We start from the raw sequence: 23,733 nt of genomic DNA on the forward strand, positions 1-23,733 counted from the left end.
CAAATGGTGCTGGCATAACTGGATGCTGGCATGTAGAAGACTGAAGATAGATCCATGTCTATCACCATGCACAAAACTTCAGTTCAAATGGATCAACAAAAATCCAGCTACACTCTGAACCTCTTAGAAGTGAAAGTGGGAGATACCCTTGAACGAACTGGTACAGGAGACTGCTTTCTGAACATAACACCAGTAGCACAGACACTGGGATTGACAATTAATAAATGGGACCTCCTGAAACTGAGAAGCTTTTGTAAGGCAAAGGACATAGTCAACAAGACAAAAAGGCAGCCCACAGAATGGGAAAAGATATTCACTAACCCCACATCTGACAGAGGGCTGATCTCCAAAATTTACAAAGAACTTAAGAAGCAAGTCTCCAAAACACCAAAGGATCCAATCAAAAAGTGGGGTACAGAACTAAATAGAGAATTCTCAATAGAGGAGTTTAAAAGGACTGATAGACAATTAAGAAAGTGCTTAACATCCTTAGCCATCAGGGAAATGCAAATCAAAACAACTCTGAGATACTCCTGTCAGAATGTTTAAAATATAAATAACAGTTTATGCTGGAGAGGATGGGGAGAAAGGGGAACACTCCTCCACTGCTGGTAAAGTGGCTAGTACAGCCACTTTGGAAATAAATATGGAGATTTCTCAGGAAAATGGGAATCAGTCTATCACAATATCCAGCAATTCCACTCTTTGGTGTATAACCAAAAGATGCACATTTATATAACAAGGACATCTGTTTCACTATGTTCATAGCAGTATTATTTGTAATAGCCAGAACCTGGAAGCAACCTAGATGCCCCTCAACTGAAGAATGGATAGAGAAAATGTGGTATATTTATACAATGGAGTACTACTCAGCAGAAAAAAAATAACGGAATCTTGAAATTTGCAGGCAAACGGAAGACACTAGAAGAAAGCATCCCAAGTGAGGAAACCCAGTCACAAAAAGACAAACATGGTATGTACTCACTCATATATGGATTTTAGACACGGAGCAGGGGAGTGCCAGCCAACAATCCCACCGTCAGAGTATGGGAAACAGGGAGTACCCCAATATAGATATGCCTGGCACCCTGGAGAAGGACAATGGGACAGATCTCCTGAGAGGATTTGGAACATGGCGGGAGGGGAGAGGGACCAAGGAGAAAAAGAGAGGGAGAAGAGGAGGAAGACATGGGGGAGCAGGAAGGTTGAGTCAGGGGAAGAAGAGAGGAGAGCAGGATGAGAGATACCATAATAGAGGGAGTCATTATAGGTTTGAGGAGATAGCTGACACTAGTGAGATTTCCAGAGATCTACAAGGATGACACCATCTGGCAATCTAAGCAATTGTGTAGAGGCTACCTTAAAAGCCCTTCCCCAATAATGAGATTGACAACTACCTTATATGCCATCCTAGAACCTTCATTCAGTGGCTGATGAAAGCAGAGGCAGACACCCATAGCCAAACACTGAACTGAACTCCTGGAAACCAGTTGCAGAGAAGGGAGGAGTGATGAGCAAAGGGGTCAAGACCTGGCTGAAAAAAAACACAGAAACAGCTGACCTGAACAAGTGGGAGCTCATGGACCTCAGACTGATGGCTGCGAGGCCAGCATGGGACTGATCCAGACTCCTGAATTTGGGTGTCAGTGATGAGGCCTGGACACATAGTGGAGGGCCTAGGCCCTGCCCTGGATGATATGACAGACTTTGGAGATCCCCCATGGAGGTACCCTCTCTGGGGAGTGGAGTGGGAATTGGGTGGGGGGCTGGGAGTTTGGTGGGTGTTGGGGAAGGAAGGGAGGGAGAGGGAGCTGGGACTGACATGTGAGGCAAGTTTGTTTCTAATTTAAATAAAAAAGTGATAAAAATAGATTTGGTATGTTACTCAGCTATTGCCCAATCATCATGTACTATCACTAGTCTATAGAAATTCTGGTTCCTTTTCGAGCTTAAAACGGACACTGTCAGGGTTTCCAGTGCTGGATATTTGATCCATACAGAAAACCACTCAGTCTCCACTAGGCTCTGCTGAGATAGAGAAACTGCTTGTGTAAGGGTAAGTGCCTGCCAGTCTAAAAATAGTTCTTAAGACTTAGGAAGCTCTGCCCCCTAAGAGTGTGAGGGAAGGTCAGGTCCCCCAGGAAGAATTAATGGCTCAAGGGCGCATTGTGAGCTCTCTCTAGCATCCTAAACTATAGTAGGCTGCATGTTTATGGTCAGAAATGGGCATGTAGTAGTTCTCTAGGAGTTAGATCTGAAATAATACAAATGAATAACAACCACTTAACTATTCCCAAAGAGAGTTTTCTGGGAGCTGTCAGGCGCGTGTGTGTGTGTGTGTGTGTGTGTGTGTGTGTGTGTGTGTGTGTGTGTTTGTGTGTTCCCATAGGTGTACATGCAGATGTCGTGCGTGAATATGCATGTCATAGAGGTCAACTGCAGGTCTTGTTTTGGGGGGCACTGTCCACTTTTGTCCACTTCGTCTTCTTCAAAAAAACATATTTACTCTGTGTGTTTGTGTGCATGTGTGTGAGTGTATGTGTGTGTGTGTGTGTGTGTGTGTGTGTGTGTGTGTATGTGTGTTGATGGCATAAGTATACAGGACAACTTGTAGGAGTTGGTTGTTATCTTCTGTCATGTTGGTTCTAGTGATTGAATTCCATTTTTCAGCTTTTATCTGTTGGCTCCACTTATCTCTTGAGACAGGTCTCTCCCCAGGATGTGGGGCTAGCTAATAAAGCTAGACTGGTTTGCTAGGGGATTTAAGGATCAGTCAGCCTCTGTTCCTTCAGACTTGGGTTAAAAACATGTGCACAGTAGGGTGAGTTCTGGGTCTTTAACTCAGGCTCTAATGTTTGCCTGGCAAATGTTGCTGACTACTGAGCTATTCTCCAACTCCTCAAAATATGCTTTAAAATATTTACCACACATTTACTTTAAAAAAAAAGAATCACCTCTTTGGGGATTTCTAAGAGGGAAACTTAAAATCCATCAGCTAACAAACTTTGGACAAATGCAGAGGTTTAAATGCATGGCCAGATCTAACAGAAGGACAACATGGCTAGTGTGTGTAACTAATGCTCTGTCAATGAGAAAACAAAGAAGACCTGACTAGCGCAAAGGCACAAGAGTAGTCCTTAGCTTGGGGCAGTAGGACACCTGGATAGAAGCAAAAAGGCCACACCAGTGTCCTGAAACATCATATGTATACTAGAGCCTCAGTATATACTTATTTACTAATTATAAGGTAAGTAGAAATTCCAATTATATAAAAATAGCCTACACTAGGCAGGAATAGAAAATAAGCAAGATGTCAGAATCAAGTAAATTAAGACAGGTTGGGATGATGGATGAATATCAAAAATCATTATTCCTCCGTACAGTTTAATGGTCAGCTATAGTTTGCAAAAACACTTCCACAAGTCCAATTTCATTCTCTTGCTCAAAAATCCCTCTGAGATAGACCTGGGTTCTGTGTCAAGGTCAATGCTCACAGATATGCCTAGGGGGTCCATATTCTGGATGATTCTAGAGTGCATCAATTTGGCAATTAATACTAACCACAACACCTTCCCACCACACATCTACTCATCTACTTGCTTTTACTTCTTTTTGTGCAGTACTAGGGAACAAACCCTCATACATATGAGGCAAGTTCTACCGCAGAATCACCTTCCTTCTCCTCATGGTCACACTTAAAGAATTCACCTGTAGATAGATCCATTGTGTGGTGAGGGGCAGGAAGGACATGTAGCCTTAAAGTATGAGCTTGCTTTGAAGGAAGATGTTTGTTACTAGATATGTTTGAGAAGAGCTGGCTAAGGAGGACCCCTGATATTACAAAGTGATGCTAACGGGATCCCTGACACTGTAGAGTGGTGCTGACTGAACCCCTGGCATTGGAGAGTGAAGCCAACTCGACCCCTGACACTGGAGAGTGATGCTGACTACTGGACCCCTGACATTGGGAGTAATGTAATTCGGATGCTTATGAACGTGTCTCCACACATTTTGTGAGGTAGATCTTCTCTAGGCATCTGATTCCCAACCAGGCTTAGGTATGAAGGGCATTTCAAAAGTATAACATATCTTATTGCTGGAACTTCGAGGGAATGACGTCATAAGAACTCTTACGTAAACACAGACTCCTAGACTGGCCTACTTCTTCCCTTCTCAGGAGAGCTGCAGTCCATATTTCTGGGTTCTAATAGTGTCGTAGGCTGCAGGGTTCTGCCTGGAAATCTGTGAAGATGTCTCTGGGTCTATTTAAGACGTCGCGAGAGTAAAGAAGAGGTAAGAGGATTCCAGGAAAGTCGTTCTTCACTCCCTTGTACTGAGTAGATTTACTATAATTTAAATCAATAAAAATGTCACAATGATTAAGCACCAGTAGATGATAATGAATTTATTGTCTCACTTTCTTCCCTCTAACTCAGAAATTTCTGAGGCAGTCAACATTAAATATTTGATTTTTTTCAATAGTGAGAGAGTATGGGAATTAAAATGTACTTAGCCCTAAAACTATATTTTAAATGGTTAAAAATCCACTTCTATTTTGCAAATATTTCTGTAAGACTTTTGGTTTTAAAAGAACAATAAGTGAACTTCAGTACGAACTGGAAAATTAAGTTTAGGAAATATAAAGACACGTCTTAATACTCATTCTGTTGCCTTTATGACTTTTATCTGAAATAATATTAGCTTTTGCATCTGCTATAATTTCTATTAATCCGCTGTGGCTACAATATCATAATTGTGAAATCTACCTGGGTTCAATCTTAAATTCAACACTATGTGATGTGTGCAACCTTGGCAGAACAACTTCGTCTGTAGGAAGGAAGGACACGTTTGTTGTAGGCTACTGCAGCAATCACAACTGCTAACACAAAGAAGTCTCTTGTGCAAATTCACACCCATTCTCTCCTTCTCTTATCCTTGAGGCTATTACACGGGACCTCCGCTGGCAGCTGTGTTATTTACTTACTGGTTAATGTGAAGCAAAAGCACCATCTTTGCTTGGTCAAGAGAAAGAGCAAGCAGAGGCTATGAAGCCCAAAATGTAAAAAGACTTATTCACATGCTTCAGAACTTCTGCTAATGTCTACATCTGTGTAACATGGGGTGAGGTTGTCCCCCAGGAAGATTATAGCAAAGCTCAGAGGAGGGGAGGTGGCATAAAGGCTACACAGCTTCCCTGATACCACTGGTTACCTTTCCATACACAGTTCCACTTACTTTAGTTTGTGACTGATATTACCCTTCCTGAGATTTTACATTATCTACAGCACTATGGATCCAGGCTTATAATCTGTAAGTAAGAACTCTATGTGTGTCTTCACATAGAATATCTAAACCGTGCAAAGTATGAAAAGTAAATGACTTTTTAGTTTTTTCACAGGTAGAATATTTAATGTTTCCAAATAATTTCCTCATCTTGACTCACCAGACTGAAACATTTTAGGCCCCTGTGTTCCTTCCTCCGTGTGATAATTCTGTTAGAAAGGCTTCCTGTATTTCCTGAGATTTTATTTGGACCAGTACAACCTTTGGAGCAATTCCAGGATGTACAAAATGGCCTTTAGTTGGGTGTGATAGCACACGTCTTTAATCCCAGCACCGAGATGCAGAGGCTAGAAGATCTCTGTGAGTTCAAGGCTCTGTGAGTGCCAGGGCTACATCATGAGACTCCGTCTTTTAAAACACCTCCCACCCCCTACCATCAAAGCAAAAACCAACCAAACAAAACCCAAATCAAACTAAACCAACTTTTAAGGATCTTATCAGAAGGGTGGCATTACTGAATCACCTCTGGGAAACAAGAGGTCGGAGAGCCACCCAAACAGGTCCCACAGTATGTGACAAGTCTCAAGTGCTCTGTAGGGAAGGAAGTGTCAGAGTCTGAAGCAGGCAAGCAGCATATAAGAAGAAGCGTGTGCAGGACAAAGCCCATGGGGCTTCATGGGAGGGCAAGCCACAAAGCTGCCTTAGAACTGCACTGGTTTTTGTAAACAAAAGATTATTTCTTCCCCCTGTCTGACTCAGGAAGTGGTGTTTAGTCATTTTCCTTTCATATTCTCTTGAGAACCACCCACCTCAATGTGCTACAATGAGTGTGTCCAGTGAGCTGAAAATGTAGTCACATACACTCTGCTTGTTCGAACGTCTGGTGCCTCCCTGAAGTCCTGGCTGCATGTGTCTAAGGGAGAGTTTACTGGCACACACAGGGTTGAGGTTCTGGGGAAGGAGGCTGTGTCTTATGGCAGAGGATGAAAATTGAGTAGGGATGAGACAAGAGATTTGCATTCCCCAATGCAGACAAAGCTGTATCAAAGAGAAGCCAGGATCTCCAGACTTTGTGGCACACACTTAGCTTCAATGGGTCAATGCGGCGCAGCAGGTGACTTCTAGAAGCTGCAAGGCTAGGGGCTTCTATTTCAAGAGCTCACACTTGCTGCCTTGCTGTATGAAGATCTACTAAAAGGGATGCTGTTCTTGGTCTGAGGCTTTCCTCTATAGCCAAGAAAATACTTCTTTAGGAGGAGAAGGGGGATGGGAAGGGGGAGAGAGAGAGAGAGAGAGAGAGAGAGAGAGAGAGAGAGAGAGAGAGAGAGAGAGAGAGAGAGAGAGAGAGAGAGAGAGAGAGACAGAAATGGGGGACACAGAGAGAGGGCAGATGAGAGCCAAGAAGACAGAATAAAGGATGATATCCAATAGGAACACACACTGCTTGCTTAAGATTCTCCTGGGTTTCTTACTACTGCCTCTGGAGTGCTCCAGGGAGGAGTAAATGTTTACTCTCAATTTAGATGAAACACAGGGAACAGATTGCGTTTAAACTGTATGCATATAATTCATCTGTCAAATATTTAATGTGTTCAGTCTTTGTGTGTGGTAGGCACATGCTGTACATACAGTCGTGTATATGTATGGTTACATACATATATAGATATAATACATGTATTTTAATTCTCTGGCTTCTTGGGGTTCTCAGTTTGATGAAGAGGAGCAGTAGATTCTCTCACCAACAAATTAGCATTATAATTGTGACAATAGCCTTGAAGGGAAAGCAAGGGTTCCCTGAGAGGGGAAGATGCTTATCAGAAAGAAGCTTTTCAAGTGATGTATAGGCTGAGACCTTCAAGGGTATGATGGGTGAAAGGATATGTATTTCTATATACATAGGAGGTATAGAACAATTTCTTAGGAGAAGAGTATTTGATGCTATGAAGAGTTACAGAGAGTCCTGACAGTCAAAGGAAGACAGTAACTTGGAGACTGGAGGGGAATGATGGGATAGTTCCAGGGACATTGCCTTCTGGGATTTGAAGGCAAGGCACGGGATTAATGATGTTGCTGGAGGGAGAGACAGGATTTATGCTCTGCAAGGTTACTTAGGAACAAGACTATGAGTGGGGGTGGCTTGAGGGATGGAGGTGGCCACAAGGTGAAGAGGATAGAGAGACAGAGTCTGGGAGTGAGCATGCAAGTGTGTGTGTATAAAGCAAAATCTGTGATCAGACGTGAGTGAGGATCCCGTGCAAAGCCCTGTGTGAGTGAGAAAGGGGAAACTCAGTGTGCCCAGGCTTCTCATCTGGAAACTGCTCCATGGAGGCACGTGTGAAGAAGGGGGAGATGAAAGGAGAATAGACTCCAGGGAAGAAATAAAGAGACCCTGCTCTGAACACGGAGACTTTCAGAATTACCTGGCAGATGTGGCGGTGAAACTGCTGCGATTAACTGAATTGCTTTCTAAGAGAAAGTTCTGGACACAGGCAAGAAAGCCAGGATTCTGGATTTCTTATCTTCCTCTTGGGCAAATGATTGTATTTCCTCTCAAATGGTGACACTTGGGCTTAATGTTAGTATTCAGGCATCTGTATTGGCCTGCCCTTGGTGTTCTGACAGGATAGGTCTCAGCTGCAGTCACTAAGAGCGCCACCTGTGTACATTCACTATGTTCTACAGAGAGAGTTCCAGGACAGTCTCCAAAAGAATACAGAGAAACTCTGTCTCAAAAAACCAAACCAACCAACCAAACAAACAAACAAACAAAAAAACCAAAACAATTCTGTAGGGGATGTGTAGCCAGTCATTCGATGTTTCTTGTAGATGACTTCTCTGGTATCACAGTGCTTTAAAGTGGGAACCTTTCTGGGCCATAGATTTCTATAGGGATTAGACAAGACTTTTCCCTTTTCCCTTCTACTTTATGGTCCCCAACATCTTCAGGAAGTAACAGAAAGGGGATAATGAAAATTGGTGTTTCTTCCATGATAGTTATAGTAAACGCATGACTTCCACCTGCTTCTGAGAATTCACAGTTGAGAAAAGTCCACATGTGACTGAAAAGTAACTGAAAGAGTCCTCACCAAAAATGTTCTGATCTCCCAACCTCAATAAAGTTTCAGAGCACACTGTATGGAGTGGGTGAAGTCCTGAGAGATGTGCACAGTTGACATCAGCATGACCATGTGAAGAACCAATGCTTCAGACCCCTAGGAGTGGTGAACCCTTCCCTGGGTGAGACTCAGAGGGATAACAAAGCTTTTTTCCTGGTCCAAGTGTGGATGTTGATAGTGTTCATAAAATTTCCACTATAGGGTTTTCCCCTGGATGTTTACAGCCTGATGACTGCTCCCATACTGAGACTGCTTCTAGCAAGATGAGTGAAAACCATCTCCTTGATTCAGTTGTACACCATAAACCCTACCTCTTTTATCTGTATGTAATAACCCTGCCTCCTTGTTCAGCTGAATGCAGTAACCCCACCTGCCTGTATATAATTAATATGCTGATCTTCTGGATTGCTGCAGCTTCTCCAATCACAGCCCAAAAACTTGACCCCACTTTTATGTGACCATGTGTCTAGAGTTTTTTCACTCCCTCAATCCCCTGCACCCCAAATCAAGGTGCCAGGACCCAAGACACACAAGGATGCAGAATCATGTGTTTCTGTTTCTGTCACTATGCTTGTGGTGTCAAAACCTGGTCACATGTAAGACCAGGATGTCACAGAGTACTTCAGTAGGCAGTCCAGGAGCTTACTGCCTCAGTGATAAGTTTGACAATGTTAATGAGATTTTTGAACAACCACTAGCATGGAAGAATTAATAAAAATAGAACCCCTTTTACTTGTGGAAGACACTGAAGTAAATATTTGTTTGTCAAAGTGAGCCAGTGTATTTGGAAAAGACATAGAAGAGGCTCATGTCTAACAGGGCTCTTACAGTCTTTGGCTTCCTTGAAGGACACAGCTCATCATTATGTGCAATTGTGTTTGAGGAAAGTCTAGAGACCAGTATAGTGAAAGACAGTTGGGAGTTGGTTTTATAAAAAAAGGATACAATTAGTTTATCACCATGAAGGGAATAATCTTGATTGGTACTTTGAAGGCAGACTACAAAATATAGGCCCAGGCTGACCTTATGATTAATAACCTTCTCTATATCTTGTCTTTCAAAACAAAAAGTCTGGACTAGCTAATACATACACATGACCTCAGAGAAACTTATCACTCAAAGGAAGATTGCCCCTGACAGAGCTGCTGGATTTTCATCTTTCTAAACTATGTTAAAAGTAAAGGGCTAATTTGCCCCTGAAAGGACATATTTAATGTTAGAAGCATCATGTACAATCGGAAAATGAAAGAATTTTGACCAAGTTTTGATTAATTTGTTAAATGTCTCAGAACACCAAGATCAAAATTCTTGCAGGCAGTGACAGTATGCTAACTACAGGGGCCAGGGATGCTGAGAGGCAGTCTGGGAAATTTGTAACTGTCAGTGGCACTGCTATGTTGAGGTAATGAACCATCATCAATGGCCAATTTTCTTATAGATAGTGAGGTTAGCTGGGACCACTTAAAATCGGTTCAAACTAATGTAAAAAGTTATTTTCTAATACTCTATGTGTAACAGTTTTCATGGTTTCAGCAATGAAGAAAGGAGTGGTAATGGGCTTTTGAATATTTAAATTTAAAGAGGTTGCTCAGTTGAGCTGGAAGGATCTCTGAGATGACATGGTGTAGTCTCATGTGTAACTATGGAGCAGTGTTTAAGATATGTAGAAATCCAAGTATGCCCTGATGATTCTCTGGATTTCCTCAAAGTCCATTGTTATGTCCCCTTTTTCATCCCTGATTTTGTTAATTAGCATGCTCTCTCTCTGTCTTTTGGTTAGTTTGGACAGAGGTTTGTCTATTTTGTTGATTTTCTCAAAGAACCAACTCTTTGTTTCATTGATTCTTCTCAGTGTTTTCCTGGTTTCTACTTGATTGATTTCAGCCCTCAATTTGATTATTTCCTGGCATCTGCTCCTCCTGGGGGAGTTTGCTTCTTTTTGTTCTAGAACATTCAGCTGTGCTATTAATTCTCTAGTATGACTGATCTTCAGTTTTTTCATGTGGGCACTTAGTGCTATAAACTTTCCTCTCAGCACTGCTTTCAAAGTGTCCCATAAGTTTGTGTATGTTGTGTCTTCATTCTCATTGAAATTGAGGAAGTCTTTAATTTCTTTTTTTATTTGTTCCTTTACCCAGGGATGGTGCAATTGTGCATTATTCAATCTCCATGAGTTTGTAGGGTTTCTGCGATTTGTGCTATTGTTGAATTCTAATGTTAATGCATGGTGGTCTGATAAGATGCAGGGGGTTATTCCAATTTTTTTGTATCGGTGGAGATTTGCTATGCTTCCTATTATGTGGTCAATTTTAGAGAAGGTTCCATGTGGTGCCGAGAAGAAGGTATATCCCTTTGTATTTGGGTGGAATGTTCTATAGATGTCTGTTAAACCCAGTTGGGTCATAACTTCTATTAGTTCTTTTGTTTCTTTGTTAAGTTTCTGTCTGGAGGTCCTGTCTAGCGGTGAGAGCAGAGTGTTGAAGTCTCCTACTATTAGTGTGTGAGATTTTATGTGCATTTTGAGCTTTAGTAATGTTTCTTTCACGAATGTAGGTGCCTTTGTATTTGGGGCGTAGATGTTTAAAATTGAGACTTCGTCTTGATGTACTTTTCCTTTGATGAATATGAAGTGTCCTTCTTCATCTCTTTTGACATTGAGGGATATTAATCACCATTGATTGATGATCCTTGTTTGTGCTTGATTTATTGTTAGTGAAGTTATTTTGTGTAGTTTCTCCTCCCTTTTTCTTTTGGTGTTTTGTAAAGTGGGATTATATATTGCCTGTGTCTTTGTGAATGTAGTTATCTTCCTTGGATCTAGGTTTTCCTTCTAGCATTTTCTGTAGAGCTGGATTCATGGATACGTATTGTTTAAATCTGGCTTTGTCATGGAATATTTTGTTTTCTCCATCTATGGTAATTGAGAGCAAAGAATATCACCTAAAATATAAACACTTGTGCCTTTAGGGAAAATTTAGATGTTGGATTATTAATCTGTGGTCCACTTAGTCTGATACTCCTGTTACCTTAATACTTATATTCAGCTTCTAGAAGAAACTAGTGAAAGACTATAATGTTTCATACCCTAAGGTTAATTAGTATTACTCAGATATTTAAAACTATTTATGCATACCTTTTACAATAGAATTGGACTAACCAAACTACTTTATATTCTAGAAGCCAACAACTTATGCATTATGGACATAGACGAGGCTTTTGGAAATATATTTCTCTAGAAACCCAAGGAAATGTGACCAGCATGAGGCAGTGGTGTCACCTGGCTGGGAAAAAGGATGGGGAGCCAACAGTGGCTCACGTGCAGTACTTGGAGAATGGACCACACTGGTGCTCAGGAGCTATGATGAGCATCTCACTTCTTATTTATGCCACTCTGCCCCAAATCTTCAGATTCCCCTGAAGACCTCATTTAACTGCTTTCAGAGAGCCATGAGGTTAGGAAGAGAAGAATGTCCACTATTTGTTAACTGGGGACACATGAGGCATCAGTGGAGACATATGGACAGTGCCATGGCAATTTGGAATGAAACGTTAATTTCTTTTCTCATTATCCTTAGTCTTGCATGCTACTATCATCTAATGGAACATAAGACAGGTTTGAAGACAAGCATACAAAATGCTATCTAGTGGGGAAGTTAAAGACTTACAGGATTCAGGAAAACATCATGGCTAGTTTAAGAAGAACTGAGATTGAAAGTTTTCAGATGTTACACTGCGGTGTAAGACAAAGTCATAAATCACTAAATAACTTCATTTTGAATGTGAAGCATAAATATTGATGTTTTGGTACATTCTACAAATATCCACTTAATAACGATTTGTCCCAAGGACAGTTGATCTATAAGTAAACATATGGTGCAATCTACAGTTATCATCAGTAGCCCTATATGTATACCTAATGGGCTCCCTGTGAGGTGTAATACAAATAAACAAAGATATGCTTTGTGTTTCTACATGTCTGTGGAACCCAGTGTCACGTCACAACACACACACACACACACACACACACACACACACACACACACACATAGCTGAGGTAAATGTAAATGCCCCTGTGAAGTGCCCAGAAAGCAATAGAGTGTCTTCCTTTCTCATTTGGGGTGGGGGAGGGGAATAAAATGAGAAAGAGACTGAGTCATCTCAATGCATCGGGCCAATGAAAAGGTGGACTTGACCTGAGTGTTGATAAACCCTAGGTACAGCAGGAAGGTCAGGACAACACGGGAGAAACACTGTGGTTAAGTTTTCCCATCTTTATTATCAACTACAAGAATTTGCTGGTTGTATTTGAAGTCAACCCAGTCACTATAGATATTAACTACAGTGTAGGAAGAAAACATTTAATTCATACAACATGAGCTTTCTTGTAGCCAGATAACTAGAGTTCCAGGTTTGCTGATGACTATCTATAGTCTTTCTAAGCTGTAAAGTAAGCAACTACTGGAGAATCATGACATATTTAAAAGTAGCAAAGGTATGTTCCAAACCAGAAAAGATTTGGTGAAATCTTTATGCCCTTTGGCTCTATAAAGCTGATCTAAAGACTGATGTTCAGAACAATATTTTTTTTTGGTTTTACGAGACAGGGTTTCTCTGTATTGTTTTGGAGGCTGTTGGCCCAGCCTGGCCTCGAACTCACAAAGATCTGCCTGCCTCTGCCTCCTGAGTGCTGGGATTAAAGGCGTGCGCCACCACCGCCCGGCCAGAACAATATTTTTGTTTTAAAATATTTATCTTTATTTACGTGCATGAATGTTCTTTCTGTCATGCATGTAAGTGAACCATATATGTACAGTCCTCTCAGAGGTCAGAATGGGACACACTGTCCCTGGAACTGGAGTTGCAGATGGTTAGTTGGGTCATAGCATTTGTGAGCCTTTATGTTTATCACCTCTCCAGACCCAGCACAGTGTCTATGAGATGACTATGTGTTACTCTACCAAGGATTCTAAGACCAAAGTTAACTTGCATTCTCAGAAATATATTCTGAAAACGTGAGCAAAATCATATGAACTTTTAGAAAATGAAACCACCCAGACTGCATAATTTCCCACATATTCCTTTGAGAAAGGATGATATATTTTCATAAGCTGAAGCAAAAGCTGTATTTTAATCCAAGACAATGGGAGACCTGGGATTCATTTTAGAGACACAGAACAGAAATAACCAACTTTCATTTCCTTATAGTAAATAATGGTTTGGTTATGGCAAGCTTCATGTATTTGTCTACTTAACACATTCACCAATATTTTGAAGAACTACTGTTTCCTTGCCATCCCTATTTTAGACATGACTTTCTAGGCCAGCTAGCCTGGAGAGGTGAAATAATTTGTCCAAAGCAAACAGAGGCCAGAATTCAAATCAAGTTCATTCAAAGACTGTATTCTGTTAGTGTTAGGGTTTTTTTTTTTTAGAAAAATTTCTCTTTCAGTCTCATGCTTTCCTTGTTATTATATTACTTTTCTAAGAGTATGATCCTTAGCCATCTCCTAATCATTTGATAATACATTTTAGCAACATCAAAATGGACATATCTTTTTCTTTGCAAATATTTAAAACAATGTACATTTGCATTTATTGAGTACACTCGTGTGTTAAGCACCACATATGCACAGATCCTTTTGTCTGTCATAGAAGCTTGCAAGTGCAATAGTGTGAGCCTCATCATTTTGTACAGGATGTGGTGGTTTGAGTGAAAATGACCCTCAAAGGCCCATAGGACGTGTCACTAATAGGAGGTGTGACCTTTGCTGAAGTAGGTGTAGCTTTGTTAGAAAAAGTATGTCACTAGGGAGGCAGGCTTTTGGGGGGTCTCAGATGCTCAAGCCAGGCCTAGTGTGGTTCACTTTTTTCTCCTGCTGCATGGGGATCTGGATGTAATAAATACTCCAAGCTCCTTCTCCAGCACCATGTCTGCCTGCACACTGACATGCCTCCTGCCATGATGGTAATGGACTAATCCTCTGGAACTGTAAGTCAGCCCCAATGAAATGTTTCTCTTCTCTGCCATAGAAACCCTAGCTAAGACACAGAAGAAATGTGGCCTCTATGACTCTAAACTGCCTTGGTTCATTGTGTGGCTCTTCTCAACTTCTTGTATGGTTTCTTTACTTTGCTGATGTTCAATTACTGGCTGACCTGAGAAATGTCTTTAGAATGCCTGTAATTTTGTCCAAGATCATTTTCCTCAGCCTCATGGGTTTATAGGGCTCTGTCTGTGAGGAAGATGCTCTTATCTATGCTGAATTTTGGGTTAAAACATCCAGTAGCTCATTCATAGCTTTCTTTGGATAATAATGAATATCTCTGATTTAACATTCAAAACTGAATCCTTACTTGTCCTGAGAGCCGTTCTTTCTACAATCGTGTTTATTTTTCTTAAAATGTTAACACAGTCTAAGTACCATCCTAGATAATTAAATTTACATCTTCAAAGTATTTTTTAAGTATGTCACTAAAACTGCCAAAACCTTTTAATCTAAAATTTATTAACAATATATATATGATTCTAAGATGAGTATTGATACTGAAATTGTACACAAAAATACACACTTCCTAAGAGATGATTTGGATAAGGGAAAAACAAAGTAACACCATCTTCCCCTGGCAAATGAAAAGGTGCTTTGCAGTTATCCATCCGGGAAGTACATATTAAATGTACAATGAGACCCCAATGCACACACTCCAGAATGAATGGGATGAAATAGATAAGAATACCAAGTACTGTGTGAAGAAGGGAATGAAAGGAAATTCTCACATTATTTCATTGAAAATAAAATGGTTCACATCTAATTACTTCACGGATGACCAGATATTCTTGGTTTTTGTTTTTCAAGACAGGGTTTCTCTGTGTAGTTTTGGAGGCTGTCCTGGAACTCGCTTTGTAGACCAGGCCAGCTTCAAACTCACAGAGATCCACCTGCCTTTGCCTCCCAAGTGCTGGGATTAAAGGCATACACCACCAACACCTGGCTCAGATATTATTTTCTTTGTCTACTAATCTACTTGGAGAAGCAAAAAAACTTGTTGGTGTATGCTCACTGGGCATATAGTAATGGGTTTATAAAAGACATTGTCATTCAAGTATATCATGCACTTTGATTGTAATCAGCCCATATTCTCTCTCCAGCCTCCCTTTGCCCATCCTGCTAGTCCTCTTCTCCTCCCTCTCTCTAAATAGATGCATCCACTTTAATACACACACACACACACACACACACACACACACCACATATTAGCAGAAGTTTATGATTTCTTTCTTAGTCTATTTTGCTTATCACAGAGATGCTTACACATCCACATTTTTTTGCAGCATTATTTACAATAGTGCATTACAGATTCATTGGGTGTCAACAGTAAACTGGGTAAGGAAAACATTACATATTTACACACCACACACACACACATGCACCGAGTTTTATTTAGCAATAAAGAAAAAGGAGATGACGTTGTTTGTAAGAAAAAGAATGGATGTGTACCTCATAAGACTAGGAGCTGCAGTGGAGTCTCATTCAGGCACTCGTGTCTCCTCTGCAAGCATGGAGAGTGAACCATATTCCTACACACACTGATTCATGTAGTCACCAACATTTACTCTCAGTTAAAGTTATCAAGAATCTTTGAGGAGAAACTCAGTCTGGCTTCTTTTCTGTCATCCGACTCTCAAGACTTCTGGCTGCTAGTCTATCTTGCAATGACATGAAAGCCAGAACTCAAGTTTTGTGATTCTGGGAGGTAAAAAATAGTTTGCTGCTACTTTTACAAAAGAAAAAATACAATGTGTAATTTGTATGGAAGAGCTGATTTCCAGACCAACCTTGAGAGAACACGAGCTTTATTACTGAACTGTGGACATGAGAACTCCACACCACTGAAAAGTAGCAGTTACGTCTTCCTGAACACCGACTAAAATGTGTACCCATGAAATCCTAGCTGCTTTGAGATGGCAGCTAGTCACAGCTAACCCTGGATGGCTTTTCAGGAATGGACAGCTGGCGCGAGCGAGAGCTTAAGAGACCACACCATTGGAGCTTCTGACATACCCATTACGGAGACATCATATTCTATGAGCAGCGTTGCTTCTTGTCCACACTGTTTAAGAATACTCATGGCCTCGGCATGGGTGGTTCCAAGAAGCCGAATTCCATCCACGCTGAGCAGCCTGTCTCCAGGTTTGATGGTGCCCTCCCTAGAGAGAGAATAACGGAGCGGTCTTGATTAATTCCACATAATGGGGCTCAGCTTTAACAGCCACTTAGCAGAGGCATGCTTTCAGGCACACTCCACCATCTATCCCATTTGCATTCTTTTCAGACCTCAAGAATGACAGTGAGATTGTAAAGAGGTAACCCCGAACAGAAAATTGCTGTAATACAAAAACTGGTAATGAGAAAATAACTACATATTAGCAAATAACCTGGTCACCTACAGTTAGCTCTTGGAGGACAAAAGCAAGAGAGGCACATTTTCCCTCTTGCAGGCTTTCCCTTCCAAGTCTAAAATTGATTTATTGGAGCCCAGGAAATAGCATTCACCTATTTTCCCCCAACGTCGGGTTGAACAGAGAACTCTTCTAATTCCATTCCATCTATTAGCTGTGAGCCCAAGTGGAATAGGGAGTACTGGTGAGAATTTTCCTCGTCTGTAAATTTACCTACTGAGTTATGAAGCCATTTGGCAATCGTTAATGCCTAGCCAGTCTCACCTGCCTTGGAAGAGGCAGGCAAATAATATTCTCCCTGCTGTGAACACAGAGTCTTAAGGCACCAGGAGATGATGTTAGGACATTAGTGACACCTGGGGTGCAGGGTCAAATTAGCCTCCAGATCACTGTCTCTGCTTGGGGGAAGGACATGAGATGAGGAAGCCAGACAGCAACCTGTCAACTGCGGGACTGGGGAAGGCTACAAATCTCTGAAGTAAACATCCTTCACTTAGAGAATTCCAAAGTTTCACATTTGGCGCTCTGCTTTCTTTGGATTCTAATTTCATTTGACAATAATTTGTAGCTTGCTCCTGACATTTCTGTGAACCCTAACAGTAAAGATTAATGAGGAATGTGTATACATTTATTTTCTTTAGAAAGAGCAGTTCCCGAGAGAAGCATGGGCAAGGGAAAAGGTGAAACTCTTGTCGAGTTTGTATTTTGTGCTGTCATCTGCAAAGGCAAATAGATGGTAGATGTCAGCACAGCTGAGACTCCGACATCTCCTCGTTTTTCTTATTTTACATGAACTACCATCTTCCTTAGGAGTGAGCTCACAGCACGGGTTCTGGAGGAAACGACACCTGAACACGGACCCCTAGTTCTCTTTAATATCTGTCTTAGCCACCCTGGGCCTTTGTTTGCTCAGCTGTGAGAAAATAAAAACGCTTGACTGACATGGTGATTGTAAGACTAAAATAATACAGGGTTCATCAAGCAAGTAGTGTTCTTTCTGGAATATAGAGAGTGCTTCATAAATAGTAATTGTTGTGGTGACTTGTTCTCCAAAAGGTTTTAAAATCGATCTTGATTCTAAAAGGATAGGCAGAAGCAATTAGTGTCTGCTTCCTACCCTTTAGCAATAACTATGGAAGGGGTTGTGTTCCTCTGCTATTCTGGAGATCTCGTTTGCCGTCAGAAAACAACACAGACACGAGCATCTCCAGAGACGCCTAGATTGTGAGTTTATTTGGGACCCAGAAAGGCTTAGGAGAAAACATCTAAGAGCACTTTCTCTTCACATATGCAAGTTCTCATCAAATTCTCAAGGAGGAGAAATCTCTAGAGATTGACGTCTTCCATCTGAGTAAACGTCACTCCTCTCTGACATAACAGTTCATCACCGTGAGTTGATGCTGCTGCACAGGGATGCTGATGATCTTCAGAGTTACAGTACTGTCCCCTCTTCCCAATGCAGAAGGACACAGGCCAACTCTCTGCCTCGGAAGAACCCGCTTATGGTGAGTCAGGCCACCCAGAACACCCCTTTCTTAAAGCAAACCTGAAAGGCCGCCAGAGTTGTCCGTATCTACCATGGAGGGAAGTGAGTTGTCAATCAAGTACTTGCCAGAGAGAAAGCAAAGGAAGAATGTGGAGGGAAAACCTTATTCTCTCTGTTCCCACAGCTCAAATCCTTGGAGCTTTCACATTCTCCCATATATATGTGTCATCTAGCTGTTACAATTAATCATTTGTTCTTCCAGAGTTCTCAGCTGTAGTCAGTCTACTTTGGATAATGATAAAGAAAGATAGAATTTACCTGTCAGCAGGCCCTCCAGGCCGAACACAGGTTATCACAACTGGACGAGACTTATTCCTGTCATCATGTGCTCCCCCTAGCAGGAAAAAAAGAGGAAGCATATTTAAAATGTTCTCATTGCTGCCTTTAAAAAGAATTACTAAATGAAGTGCCAGCAGAGGTGTTGCAGTACATTTGTGGGTATGTGGAGGAGAATGTGCAACTTGACCTCTGCTTATTCAGTTTAGGCAGAGTGTTTCTGAAGTCACTACCTCTCTACCTCTCAGAATGATAGAAGACATTTGACAATGGGAATGGCAAGGGGTTCACTAATTAAAACTACTGGTCCAAAGAGAACACCTTCCAGGCATAAACAATGCACAGATATGCAAACCTCATGCTGAGAAATGTAGGCTATAGGACAGATGAAGAAACATATCTTCAACCATATATAAAAGAAAAAAAACTCAAGAGAGCTGAGTGGCAAAAAAAAGAAAGAGAGGAAGGAAGGAAGGAAGGAAGGAAGGCATGGTAGTCATTGTTGCAGGAGAAATCCTCATGACTGTGAAGTCAGCCTGGTCTGTGGGATATGTAGGGCATTCCAGGCTTGCCTGGGTTATATAATATGATCCTGTCTAGAACAAAACTAAGTGGCTTAAGTGGACACTATCAAAATAAAGTATTCAAAACATAAGGGAAGACTTGGCAGAGCTTGTCACACTGATTGTAAACAGGAAAGCATCTCTAGAGGAGTTTGTAGAGCTACAAAGTAGAGCTTCAGATGGAAGATAATCCAGGGGAAACTTTCTTTTTAATCCAGCACCAGTTGGTACAAGTTCCTTCATCTGTGCTCCCAGCATGTGCTTGTGGCTACCAATAATGGACCACTCATCACAGTCCAGACTACCCCGCATCTGGACAGGATAGAGTTCACAACCTTTTTCCTGAGAGTCAGCTGATACCTTTCAAGTCATCCATTGGTCTTTGTTCTAAAATGGAGCACACACACACACACACACACACACACACACACACACACACACACACACACACACACACACTTCTGCAAACAAGTTTCCCCAAAGCTGAAAATGGCAGCTCTAGCCTTCCTGGATGCCTCTATTTAAGGCTTAACATTCCCTGTTTTTCTATTCTTCCTTTGTCTTGAGTTTCTTATCCATTGTTTCCCTGGGTAATCACATGAGCAGTCTCTAGTTTGCCAGTGTAGAATAACATGAAGGCCACAATCAGCTTTTCTTTAGTGAGTGTGTGGTGTAGTAGACTGTCATTTCCCAAACTTGGCACAAGGGGAGGTAAATGAAAGGAATCCAGCCCAAGAGAAAGATTAAGTAGCATTTGCTTTTGCAAGGTATTCCTAAAAGGTACATTTGTTCTTCTATGATGGAACTGATTTAGAAAAGGATGCAGGCTGAAACCAGCAAACACCCTTCCCATAACGCTCTCAGATCCAAATTTAAACATAAAATGCTGAATGCATGTTCATTGATTTCTAAGATAGCTGACATTTTATCATTATTAAAATAATGCACTGAATAAGATGCTTCGGTTCTAAGAGTTTGAACTTTCAAAGTAAAATAGGCGACTCCGATGGTCACTGTTTATAATGACACACATTAGCATCATTGGAGATGCTTTAAAAAAGTGTTAGTACATGGGCTGGACATGGAGCTCATGGTAGAGGAGCTCAGCATGAATGAGACCCCAGGTTCAGTAGTCAGTCCCAGAAAACAAAGCAAATGCCAGTATCACAGGAAAGACCACACATGAATATCAGGCATATGTTTCAGCCTCCAGTGATCTCCTGTGAATATACACACATAAACTTTTGAAATCCCTGAAAATTGTTTAAAGGACATTTTAGTAATATTACATGTGGAATGTGGTTGCATCTATTCACTTTATTTTATAATATAAACTGTTATTGGCTCAGGTCTTTCATTAGCAATTTGATTTATTATCAATTAATCTTATAGTAACTACTGACAAATATGTCCAGCAGAAGTAATCTTGGCTACAGTTATTCAATAATTAGAAATTTTTGCATGTGTTTTAAAAGCATTCCCCCTTATGATTTTTAAAGGAAAGGAGATCTGCAGACACCATCCTTCAGCCTAAATACCCTCTAGAGAGAGTTTTCACTAATCTGTCTAATTATTTTTGTACTAAATTTACAAATGGTTTTGGTTAGTAACCTAGCCTTGGAACCTATTGTGATTCTTAAAAATGGGGTTTGGCCAGAGATGTTTTATGACCAGAAAACTGTCATAACCACTGAGCCAAACCATATAATACACTCCTATTTTATCCTCTATTTTACTCAGTGGAAGTTATCAACTTGTGTCTTAAATTCATTGACCTTAATTCTTTGAGGTAGGGTCACTGTCTTAAGACACCACAGCACTTATGATAACATGTAGATGTATGCTTAGTAAATATTTCATTGATTGACTGGTTTGCTAAATGACTGGTCCAGATTAGAATAAAGCATCCAGAGCTCAGCTGTAAAGAAAAGCTTGTCCAAGTGAACAAAACTGTTTTAGTGTTTGATGCCTATATATTTACTAAGATGTTTGTTAATGTTAGCTAATATTTTATCAATCACTTGGACAGAAGTCTTACTCTTGTAAAGTACATTGTTATAGGTAACAACAACAACAACAAAAATGTTCCCCAGATTTGTAGTGTTAAAATTTCCTGATTCATACATAATTATTGGATCTCGTTATCACACTATGGATTAAGAACTGCTAATGTTGCAATAGTCTTTCAGGGGTGAAATCCCTAATAAGAAAAACGAAGTCATAAAAACCCGGAGTCATAGTTCAGAATTAATGGAGTCACTTGAACTCTTTAGTATCAATGTTACCCCGTAATGAGATAGATTGGGCTTATACTCATGGGTACCTCAATGATTAGATTATCTTTGGTCCATTTTTAGAAAGCTGCAATAATAAAATGCATTTCAAAAGAAAGTACTTTAATCCACATGCTTAATCCCTGGATTAAGCAGATCTTTGTTTCCCACATTTTGAATGTATTTAGGATTTCTTTAGCTATCCATGTTTCATTTGGGCCGCTGGCATCTTAGTCAAACAGCTTTCTGTGTGTCATAACATCTATTTGCGTCAACAATATATTGATTGTAATCCTTAATCCTTAAGCCATATCTACCAATATTTTTGATTCAGTAATACACACCAGACAGAAGAACAAAGGGAGAATGGAAGGTGTTAAGTCATTATGGTCATTGGGATCTGATCATACTACTAAACGTAGCTACTCATGATGTATACTGAGCTAAAACAAAATTGAATTTGGCATTTGTTTGATTCTTTTTCATTGTCTTATTTGCTTAATGATAACTTTACCCTATGGAAAGATCAGTTTTTAAGGATGCCTTCTAGTATCTCAATGATAAATTCTCTAGGAGCATCTGAAGGTTCACAGTTGTTAACTATCACCTACCTCGTATTACAAAACCGAAGGTGTTGCCTTCTTTGTGCAAAGTGACCTCCACTGTTCGAAACATAACACTCGGTCCTTGTACAGCTGTATATGGGAACAAGATGAGAAAGCATAAGTTTAAGGTTATGGTCATAATAACATTTCTATTATAACTTTTTCAATGTGACACAGTAGGCTTGCAAGTTCTGTTGCAAATAATTTAATAGTACCAATGAAGTCTGAGCAAAAAAAAATTGTAATGACACACAGAGACCCATATTGTTCCAGGTAGAAACAAAGTCATAGCTAGTTCCTTCTTTGTGGAGAGACATATCCTAGATAGGGAATGATATTTATATTGCTTGAACTCTACATAGCAAGCAAGGCAACCTTAAATAAAGAGAAACATTTCCCTTTGAGAAATACAAAAGCAATATGACTAATGCAAAGATTATGAAATAATATCTGCATTCATCTTTAGTTTTGAAGCTGGAATATGAAGAAAACTCATTCTCAGATTACAATCAGTAGATTGCCGAAGCAAATAGATGTTCTGACAAACAGACAGCTGTTTGACTAAGATGCCAGCGGCCCAAATCAAACATGGATAGCTAAAGAAATCCTAAATACATTCAAAATGTGACGACACAGAAAACAAAGATCTGCTTAAATTTGCCTATTACCACCGCGTTCTATTGTTTGCCTTTTATTGCTCTCATTTCGCAAAATGAAATTGTACTGCCGAGTTGCAGTCTCTAATTACATTATACCATACATGCAAGTATCTGTCATGTAAGGGTATAGTCACTAAAATATTCTGTGAAACTGCTTTTGGGGACCAGTGAGCAATTCTGATTGTATGATAGACTATTGCTACATGAAAAAAAATGCACAAATTAGTATTTTAACATGACGAGTATAGGAATGATTTTCTTGGTGGACAAAGAAGACTTATGTGCTGTTTAAAAGTAGAGATAGCTTCTAATTCTTTAAAACATTGTATAGGGGAAGCTGGGGATGGAGGAGCATACTTGTAGTCACAGCACTTAGGAGGCTGAGGCAGGAGAATTGCAAGATCAAGGCTACCCTGGGCTACAGACTGATTTAAAGGACAGTCTGGGCTACATAGTGAGATGCTATGTCAAAAAACATAATGATGTCTACACATTTTATATTGTTACTAGAGATTAACATGTGTCAATAAAAAGTATCAATACAAAACCTATCGATGCTTGAGTTACAACATGTTGGCTTTCTGTGGTGTGGAATGTACTCACAGTATACTTTGTTTGAGCTCTCTGTGTAGTATTTAACAAATGACATGAGCTATTTGGCACTTGATTAAAATATAAGCCTGTGATGCTTTACCAAAAATAGGCTAATTTAGTGGCATGAGAACATTTCAGGTGGGTCAGGTTGAGACTTTTGGTTGGTAGGGTTATTTAAAGTATTAAAACTTCATAAGGGCTTCAACTCCAGTTGGGTTTCTCAAGATGTAAGTCTATCCAAAGTCAACGAGCTTCTGCGTAGAGAACCATTGAAAATTACTCTTCTCTACATCTGTACAACTAGCTACTGGTTTAAGTTAAGCATTAATTGTAGTTATTTTTAACGAACAGAAACTCTAA

General features: G+C 40.3%; 1 protein-coding gene across 8 annotated transcripts in view; it reads right to left on the reverse strand.

Moving 5' to 3' along the window:
• Grip1 (glutamate receptor interacting protein 1) overlaps nucleotides 1-23,733 on the reverse strand; it is a 586,206-nt gene that overhangs the window by 106,730 nt on the left and 455,743 nt on the right. For all 8 annotated transcript variants that reach the window (XM_040754819.1, XM_040754816.1, XM_040754813.1 and 5 more), the window contains 3 exons: nucleotides 22,127-22,210; nucleotides 18,662-18,737; nucleotides 16,460-16,605 (listed from right to left, as the gene is read on the reverse strand). In XM_040754819.1, the coding sequence (XP_040610753.1) occupies nucleotides 16,460-16,605; nucleotides 18,662-18,737; nucleotides 22,127-22,210 (306 nt within the window). The remainder of the gene's footprint in view (nucleotides 1-16,459; nucleotides 16,606-18,661; nucleotides 18,738-22,126; nucleotides 22,211-23,733) is intronic.

The sequence above is a fragment of the Mesocricetus auratus genome, unplaced genomic scaffold (genome assembly GCF_017639785.1).
Source record: "Mesocricetus auratus isolate SY011 unplaced genomic scaffold, BCM_Maur_2.0 Super-Scaffold_100011, whole genome shotgun sequence".
NCBI lineage: Eukaryota > Metazoa > Chordata > Mammalia > Rodentia > Cricetidae > Mesocricetus > Mesocricetus auratus.